The sequence below is a fragment of the Panthera uncia genome (genome assembly GCF_023721935.1).
Source record: "Panthera uncia isolate 11264 chromosome E2 unlocalized genomic scaffold, Puncia_PCG_1.0 HiC_scaffold_19, whole genome shotgun sequence".
Lineage (NCBI taxonomy): Eukaryota > Metazoa > Chordata > Mammalia > Carnivora > Felidae > Panthera > Panthera uncia.
The window spans coordinates 6,225,062-6,234,648 of NW_026057588.1; the positions used below are offsets into that span (position 1 = coordinate 6,225,062).

General features: G+C 54.6%; 1 protein-coding gene across 1 annotated transcript in view; it reads left to right on the plus strand.

Annotated features, from left to right (window-relative positions):
• Window positions 1-6,162, plus strand: part of HAS1 (hyaluronan synthase 1) — a 9,539-nt gene extending 3,377 nt beyond the window's left edge. Inside the window, exons 2-5 of the mRNA XM_049622284.1 lie at window positions 112-822; window positions 2,559-2,784; window positions 3,381-3,513; window positions 5,189-6,162. Of these exons, the coding sequence (XP_049478241.1) occupies window positions 112-822; window positions 2,559-2,784; window positions 3,381-3,513; window positions 5,189-5,864 (1,746 nt within the window). The 3' untranslated portion in view covers window positions 5,865-6,162. The remainder of the gene's footprint in view (window positions 1-111; window positions 823-2,558; window positions 2,785-3,380; window positions 3,514-5,188) is intronic.
• Window positions 6,163-9,587: the final 3,425 nt, after the last annotated feature.

The window sequence follows — 9,587 nt, forward strand, 5'->3', positions numbered from 1 at the left end:
GTGGGGGGGGGGGGGGGGGGGGGGGGGGGGCGTGGGTGGATCTAGGTCTTCTCTTCCCGGAGGAGGATTTCAGAACTCTCTTCCCTTGCTGTCCCCTCTCCCCGCTCCCAGCAGGACGTGCCCAAGCCCACCCCGGCCGCCCGCCACTGCTCCGGCCTGGCCCGGCGGGTGCTGACCGTCACGTTCGCGCTGCTCATCCTGGGCCTCATGACCTGGGCCTACGCCGCCGGGGTGCCGCTGGCCTCCGATCGCTACGGCCTCCTCGCCTTCGGTCTGTACGGGGCCTTCCTCTCGGCGCACCTGGTGGCGCAGAGCCTCTTCGCGTACCTGGAGCACCGGCGGGTGGCGGCGGCGGCGCGGCGGGCGGCGGCGCGGGGGCCCCTGGACGCGGCGGCGGCGCGCAGCGTGGCGCTGACCATCTCGGCGTACCAGGAGGACCCCGCGTACCTGCGCCAGTGCCTGGCGTCCGCCCGCGCCCTGCAGTACCCGCGCGCGCGCCTGCGCGTCCTCATGGTGGTGGACGGCAACCGCGCCGAGGACCTCTACATGGTGGACATGTTCCGCGAGGTCTTCGCCGACGAGGACCCCGCCACCTACGTGTGGGACGGCAACTACCACCGGCCTTGGGAGCCGGCGGCCGCGGCGGGCGCGGCGGGCGCGGGCGCCTACCGGGAGGTGGAGGCCGAGGACCCCGGGCGGCTGGCGGTGGAGGCGCTGGTGAGGACGCACCGCTGCGTGTGCGTGGCGCAGCGCTGGGGCGGCAAGCGCGAGGTCATGTACACCGCCTTCAAGGCGCTCGGCGACTCGGTGGACTACGTGCAGGTGAGTGGAAGGCGTCCCCTCCCCGCCGTGCCCCTGCCACTCGGGATGCCCCTTCTCTGGGATCCTTTTTCGGTGCAGAGATCGGGATGAACCTCCAACTCCCTTTATTTATTCATCCGTTCAAAGTAGCGATTCTTTCCTTCACTCGTTCATTCTTACAGGGAGACAGACTCATTTGTTGTTTTCGTTCGTGCGGCGATTCATTAATTCCTTCCTTTCTTCACTCATTCATTCTCGAGTGCATACTCTTTCTTTCATTTCTACTTAAAAAAAAAAATTTTTTTTTAATGTTTATTTAGTTTTTTGAGACAGAGACAGAGCATGAAAGGGGGAGGGTCAGAGAGAGGGAGACACAATCTGAACAGGCTCCAGGCTCTGAGCTGTCGGCATAGAGCCCGACGCGGGGCTCAAACTCATGAACCGCAAGAACATGACCTGAGCCGAAGTCGGACGCTCAACCGACTGAGCCACCCAGGCGCCCCACTACTCTTTTTTTTTTTTTTAAGTTGAAGTGTAGTCGACATCACACATTCTTACACCCATCTCCAATATGGAGATCATTCATTTTACTCATTCATATATCTGTTGGATGCAGACTCTCCTTCATGCATTCACTCATCCGTCCATGTAGTCATCCACTCAGTGTAAAGATTTTTTCATTTATGCATCTAATATAGATTTATTTGTTTGCTTGTTTAAGATTTTATTTTTAAGTAATCTGTGCACCCAACATGGGGCTCCAACTCACAACCCCAGGATCAATAGTTGCACGCTCTACTGATTGAGCCAGTCAGGTAGCTCTTATGTCTGTATTTTCATCCATTCCATGTAGAGATTTCTTGCTTTCTTCATCCAGTGTAGAAATTCTTTCCTTTGCTCATCGGTTCATGCATCCATTATCCATCTAATAGGGAGACCGTGCATTCATTTATTCATTCATTCACTTACCCATTGAACGTAGAGACATTCAGTGTGGAGATCACTTTGTTCATTTATTCATCCACTTATCTATTCAATATATTCATTTGCTCAATTAGTCATTCATCCATTCAGTGTAGAAATTCATTCATTAATGTACTGCATTCGTTTTCTATGACTGCATAACAAATTACCACAAATTTGGCCGCTGGAAACAAAACACTTATTATCTCATAGTTTCCATGAATCAGGAAAGTCTGGGCAAAGTCTTACTGGATCCTCTATTCAGGGTATCATCAGGCTACAATCACGGTGTCAGCTGGGTCCTATCTAAGGCCCGGGGCCTCTAACAAGCTCATGTGTTTGTTGGCAGAATTCATGTTCTTGCCGTCCTAAAACTTGCCTCTTCCAGACCAGCAAGAGAAACTCTCAGACTTCTAGACCCCCTTTCAAAGGGCTCACCTGATTAGGTCAGACCTACGCAGGAAATGTCAACAGATTAAGGATAAATTACACTGCAAAACTCCTTTACCATTTGTATACAAGGTAGTATAATCATGGGAGTTGTGTCCCATCACTTTTGCCATGTTCTGTGGGTTAGAAGCAAATTACAGGTCTCACCCACACACCAGAGGAGGGTGTTATACAGGGGAATGGGTCTCGGGGAGGAGGTCATCTTAAAATGTGATTAGGCGTTGGAAATAACGACAAAATTCAAACGTATGTTCAGATTGGCTGTAGAACGTCCCAGCAGCTCCCCACCCCTGGGTGCCCTCCCCTCAGGATCTGGCCTGATCCCAGCCCCTTCCGCTTCACAGGTTTGTGACTCGGACACGAGGCTGGACCCCATGGCACTCCTGGAGCTGGTGCGGGTGCTGGACGAGGACCCCCGGGTGGGGGCTGTTGGGGGGGACGTGCGGATCCTTAACCCCCTGGACTCCTGGGTCAGCTTCTTAAGCAGCCTGCGGTACTGGGTGGCCTTCAATGTGGAGCGGGCTTGTCAGAGCTACTTCCACTGTGTGTCCTGCATCAGTGGTCCCCTAGGTGAGCAGAAGTAGGGCTTGGGAGGGCCATGGGTGGGGTGGCGGGGGAGAAGGGGAGCCAGAACGGGTTGAGGATGTGATTGAGACTGGGGACAGAGATGGGGCTGCAGCAGGAATTGGGATTAGGGATAAGACTGGAAGGTGGGATGGTGTCTGGTGGGGTTGGAGAAAGGGTGTGGATGGGGATAGGTGCTGGGTGGCTTGGGGAAGGGGATGGGATGCGGTTGGAGTCAAGGACAGGGTTGGGGCCAAGTCTGGGGTTGGTGATGGGTTTTGGGATGGGTAGGGGAGAGGACTGAGAATGGATACGGGGTTGGGGATGGAGTTGAGGTGGCTTCGCCATCAAAAATGGATGTAGGTGTGGGCCAGGGGCAGGACTGGGGCAAGTTTGGACATAGGATTGCAGTATGGGGTTGAGGGTAGAGGGTTAAGGAAGGATCGGTGTTGAGAACGGGGTCAGGGCTGGAGGCAGGGCCGAGGACAGGACTGAGGTGGTTGAGGATGGGCTGGAATCGGAGGCGAGTTGGGTCGGAGATAGGATTGGGGACAGTATTGGCAACAGTAGAGGCTGATGCTCTTCCTGTACTCCCCACCCAGGCCTGTACAGGAACCACCTCCTGCAGCAGTTCCTTGAGGCCTGGTACAACCAGAAGTTCCTGGGCACCCACTGCACCTTTGGGGATGACCGGCACCTCACCAACCGCATGCTCGGCATGGGTTATGCCACCAAGTAAGCTGAGGGCTTGGGTGGTGTGTGTGTGTGTGTGTGTGTGTGTGTGTGTGTGCTGGGAATTACCCAAACCCAAAATACCTTGCTGCACAGTGGGCTCTACCAAGTGAGACATTAGGGGAGAGTGGAAGACACCAGAAGGGACAGGGGTGGCAATCCCATTGACCACGTGACCCAGTGGACTCTACCAAGTGAGGCAAGGTGAGGGTGGGGGATTCCACCTAGGAGACACAACACGAGATCAGGGCAAGGTGGCTCTACCATGGGCGGCACACATTCCTCCCAGTGACTTGGGAGGGGAAAGAGATAAACAGTGGGATCTAGTGAGCGAGTGAGTGAGAAGAATCACATGCTTCAGGAAGAGTTGTAATTCAGTGAAACTAGGGGAGTACATCTTCCAGCAGGTCAAGTTCGGGTGGGGTTGGGGGGAAGAATTCCACAAAGCTAGACCCCGTGAAGGGGCCAGAGAGCACCTGGGGTATATCAAGCGAACCCATGCATTCATTCAGCCGTCAAGTATTTATTACAATTTGTTTTTTAAGTTTATTAAAGTAATCTCTACGTCCATTGTGGGGCTCGGCCCAGTGACCAAGAGCCACACTCTCCCGCTGAGCCAGCCAGGCGCCCCTCATTACAATGTTCGAAGCTCTAAGAATGCAGCAGAGACACAAATTCATGCTCACTGACACCCGGGGACACAGTAAATACGTGGATGATGGCACATGCCGTGTGGTTGGATAGGCCGGGAAAGGGGGGGATAGGGTGTTTGGGAGCAGGGAATGAAATGTTAACTAGGGTGCCCCAGGAAGGGCAGAGGCGGAGGCTGGAAGCGGTGCCGCTGGAGCCCTAGCAAGGGGGAGCGCATCAGGGCAGCACGGAATGGTCACGGGGGCGGGGCGTACTACGAATGGCTTGTGGGCCACGCGAGAACTTTGAAGTACGGGAGGGTTCCGGGCAGAGGGGTGAGGTGCTGCTGTGGTAACGGGATCCCTCTGGCTGCTGTTTCGAGTACAGACTGCAGGAGGCAAGGGCAGGGCAGGGAGGCCACACAGGGGAAGGAGACCGGACACTGTCCAGTAATACCCGTGAGGATAGAATTAGATGGACGCCTCCTAACCAACCGACTGCTAGCGGCCACCTGCTGAGTTCCCTAAGAGGGATTCTAGCCTTGCGTGGGCTTAGCTGGAAACTGGGTGGGGACCGACCAGGATGTCTGCTGCGGCCACGGGAAGGGGGCTTGACGGGTCCCTTGAGCTCTAACCCGTTGGGCGGCTGCCTTCGGCGGGAACATCTCCTGGCTTGTGCCTCACCGTGGGGCCTGCCAATAGTAGTGAGTGCTAGAGTATTCGTAATAGATTAGTGAGAGCATTAGTAATAGGTCAGTAACTGTAATGCCGTTAGTAACGACAGTAGTGGCATTAGTCACCGTGAAAACGGTAGTAGCTGCTAATATTTATTGAGTAACCGGGCTGGTAATCCTGATTCAGCGCTCACGGCAGCCCTGTTAGGTGGGAATCCTCGTGGATCGCATCTTGCCTATGAGAACCGGGGGCCCAGGGAGGGCAAGAAAGCTTACGGCCCAGTGGCCGCGCCGCAGTGGCCTCTTCTGGCCCCGAGCTCTGTCCTGGCCACGGGGAGGGCCGTGCTGACGCCCCGCCTCGTCCCTCCCGTGCAGGTATACATCCCGGTCCCGCTGCTACTCCGAGACACCCTCTTCCTTCCTGCGCTGGCTGAGCCAGCAGACGCGCTGGTCCAAGTCGTACTTCCGCGAGTGGCTGTACAACGCGCTCTGGTGGCACCGGCACCACGCCTGGATGACGTACGAGGCGGTGGTGTCGGGCCTCTTCCCCTTCTTCGTGGCGGCCACCGTGCTGCGGCTCTTCTACGCCGGCCGCCCGTGGGCGCTGCTCTGGGTGCTGCTGTGCGTGCAGGGCGTGGCGCTGGCCAAGGCGGCCTTCGCGGCCTGGCTGCGCGGCTGCCCGCGCATGGTGCTGCTGTCGCTCTACGCGCCGCTCTACATGTGCGGCCTCCTGCCCGCCAAGTTCCTGGCGCTGGCCACCATGAACCAGAGCGGCTGGGGCACCTCCGGCCGCCGGAAGCTGGCCGCCAACTACGTGCCCCTGCTGCCGCTGGCGCTCTGGGCGTTGCTGCTGCTGGGGGGCCTGGTCCGCAGCGTGGTGCAGGAGGCCAGGGCCGACTGGGGCGGCCCCTCGCGGGCCGCCGAGGCCCGGCACCTGGCCGCAGGGGCCGGCGCCTACGTGGGGTACTGGGTGGTGATGCTGACGCTCTACTGGGTGGGCGTGCGGAGGCTCTGCCGGCGGCGGGCGGGCGGCTACCGCGTGCAGGTGTGAGTCCCGGCGTGCGGGGGACCCCGGGAGCCACGGACTTGCCGGCCTCGGGTTCTGTGGGCCTCGCTTGCCCTCCTCCGTGAAGCGAGGGGGTCGACCCGAGACTCTTCAGCCTGGACTATTTGGGGGCTGGGACTTGGGGTCTTTGGGCAGGGGTATTTATTGATCAGGGTGTGGATTTTTTAGGGGCAGGGGGAGACGGGGGTCCCCATATGCTGTCCTGGGGTCTGCTTTCTCCCTGTTCGTATTTAATATCCATTTGTACTGTGTGATTAAGACATAATAAAGAATTTTATTTATTTTCTTCTGAGTCTCTCCCCTGTTTTTTTGAGAATGGAGGGGCTGTGTGGTTGGAAGGTTGGAGACTCATGGGTCTGTAATGTTTCTTTTTGAGAGACAGAGCATGAGCGGGGGAGGGGCAGAAAGAGGGAGCCACGGAATCCGAAGCAGGCTCTGGGCTCTGAGCTGTGGGCACAGAGCCTGATGTGGGGCTCCAACTCATGAACGGTGAGATCATGACCTGAGCTGAAGTCCAATGCTTAACCAACTGAGCCACCCAGGCGCCCCAGGCTGGTTGATGTTTTTGTTTGTTTTTTAAGTTTGATTTATGGAGGGTGAGAGAGGGAGAGATAGAATCCCAGGCAGGCTCTGCACTGTCAGCACAATGTCTGATGCGGGGCTCAAACCCAGGAACCGTGAGATTGAGACCCAAGCTGAAACCAAACGTTGGCTGTTCGACTGAGCCACCCAGGTGGCCCAGCTGCTTTTTGTTTGTTTGTTTATGCATTTATTTGCGGGGGGGGGGGGGGGTAGGGGCAGAGAGAGAGAGGGGGAGAGGGCGAATCTCAAGCAGGCTCTGCACCATCAGCGCGGAGCCTGATGTGGGGCTCGGACTCACAAATTGAACTGTGAAATCATGACCTGAGCAGAAGTCAGCTGCTTAACTGAATGAGCCACCCAGGCCTCCCCCACCCCCTCCCAACTGTTTGAACCTAGACAGGATACCCTCCTTCTTCGGGAAACGGGGATACTAATCCCATGGGTCAGAGGTGTGAGGGTGAAATTTCTCAACTCCTCACTCACAGACACTTACGGAGTACCTACTACATGGGGACACTGTCAGGCACTGTGGGTGGTGTCTTCCTGGTCCATCCGCTCAGCTCCGCTCCTAAGAAGGGGAACTTGTACCGTCTCTCCTCAAACCCCTAGCATCTCACCCTTGGCTTGCTTCCCATTCACTGAGAAAACAGAGTTGGACGAGAAGACTTCCAGTCCCCACCCACGTCTTCCCACTGCCTCTGTGCCCACACAGGCCACCTTCCCCCACTACTGCAGGTGAACCCTCTGTGTTCCGATGCCAACCTTCAGGCACTAGACCTCATGCCGTCTGGTCTGTCTACTCAGATCTCCCACGCGCTCACCGTCATCAATTCTTCCCTTCCCACGGGGTCCTTCCCACCAGCGTCCAAATGTGCCATCCCTCAAATTTTTAACACTCCCTTCCTATTCCTATTTCCTCCTGAGCCACTCATTTTTAAAAAAGTAATCTCAGGGGCGCCTGGGTGGCTCAGTCGTTTGAACGACCGACTTCGGCTCAGGTCATGATCTCATGGTTTGTGGGTTCGAGCCCCCCGTCGGGCTCTGTGCTGACAGCTCGGAACTTGAAACCTGCTTCGGATTCTGTGTCTCCCTCTCTCTGACCCTCCCCCACTCACGCTCTGTCTCTCAAAAATAAAATGTTTTTAAAAAAATTTTTAAAATAAGAAGAAAAAAGTAATTTCTACCCCTAGGCACCTGGGTGGCTCAGTCGGTTAAGCGACCGACTTTGGATCAGGTCATGATCTTGCGGTTTGTAGGTTCGAGCCCCACATCAGGCTCTGTGCTGGCAGTGCGGAGCCTGCCTGGGATTCTCTCTCCCTCGATCTCTGCCCCTCCCCCACTCGTGCTTCCTCTCTCTCAAAATCAGTAAATAAACTTAGAAAAGATTTTTTAAAAAGTAATCTCTACCCCCCAGTGGGGCTTGAACTCACAACCCTGAGATCAAGATTTGCAGGCACCCCAAACTGTCTCGTTTCTAACAACAAAACTCCTTGAGGGCTGTTTATATTTGTCTCCAGTTTCCACAAAGTTCAGCCGTGTAAGTGTATAATTCAATAGACGTGTGCAGCCATTACCATCATCTGATTTTTGAACATTTTCATCACCCCCAAAAAGGAACCCCATACCCACTGGGAGTCACTTGCACTCCTCACGCACTCATTCTGGATCCACCTCCACACCCCAGGCAACCATCATCTACTGTCTCTACAGATTCGCCTCTCCTGGATATTTCACACAAATGGGATCATGCGATATGGATCTTTTGAGGTTCGTCCGTGTTGTTGCATGTATCGGTGGCTCTTTCCTTTTCAGGGCCAAATAATATTCCACTGTAGGGATGTATCGCATTTGGCTGATGCATTTATCAGTTGATGGACATTTGGGATGTTTCCATTTTTGGGCTATTGTGAATAACGCTATGAACATTCACATTCAAGCTGTTGTGTACACACAGGTTAAATTCTCTCGGGTGGAATTCTCTAGGAGTGGAGTTGCTGAGTCACACGGTAATCCTACGTGTAATTTGTTGCCAGGTGGTTTCCACAGTGCCTGTACCATTTTATATTCCCACCAGCGAAGTATGAGGGTTCTGATTTCCCTGCATCCTCACCAACATTTGTTATCACCTGGCTTTTTGATTATAGCTTCCCAGGGGGTGTGAAATGGTATCTCACCGTGGTTTGGATTTGCATTTCCCTGATGACTAATGTTGCCTCCCACTGACTTTTAAACCCATGCGAATCACATGGTTCCCCCACCTCCCACCCCACTGCTCTATAGAAATTGCTCAGGGTAAGTTCATCAGTGTTGTCCATGTGGCTAAAACCAACGGCCAATTCTCAGGCCTCCTATTTCATGATGTGGCAGCATGTGACCCAGGTGGTCACTCTCCTTGAAATGCTTTCTTTGCCCGGCTTTCAGAATGCCACAGCTGCCTTGTTTTCCCTCTCCGTTTTCCTTCTCGGTTCCACGTAATGTTTCAGACTGCTTCACCTTGGAGAAGCCTCCTCCTACCCACTTCTCTTCTCCTTCTACACTCGTTTCCTCTGTGTATCCAGCGATACGGCTCTGAATGCCTCGTTCATGCTCCCTGCCTGCAGAAGGGACTCTGGAACTTGTATGTTCAGATCAGACCTCACCCCTACATTCGAGACTTGTATCCCCAACCGCCTCCAGGACATTTCCACTTGGGATACCTCAAAACCAGACCCAGCTCCTCATCTGTCCTCCCCTTCCTCCCCCTTAATCCCCAGGAAACCTGACCCTCCAGCAGCACCGATATCCAGAAACAGAACCCCTACCTTAGAGCTGCTCATGCCGTGTGCGTTGTGCACAACAGTAACCCCTACCACATAGGACTATTTGATTTCTTTTCATTCACTCGTTCTTTGACAAAGTCAATCAGTCACAGACCCACTTACCAAGTATGAAATGAATTCCACACTTTGCCAGGTTTGCAAATACAGAAACGAATTAAGAGGCAGCGCCTGACTTCCAGGCGCTCCTAGTCAAGTAAACAAAGAGTGTGATCCAGACTATACCCAGGATGCCCAGACACGTCCCTCTGTGACTACTGTTTTCAAAGACGAGGGACAATTTAAATTATCAAAGCTACAAAAGATTATA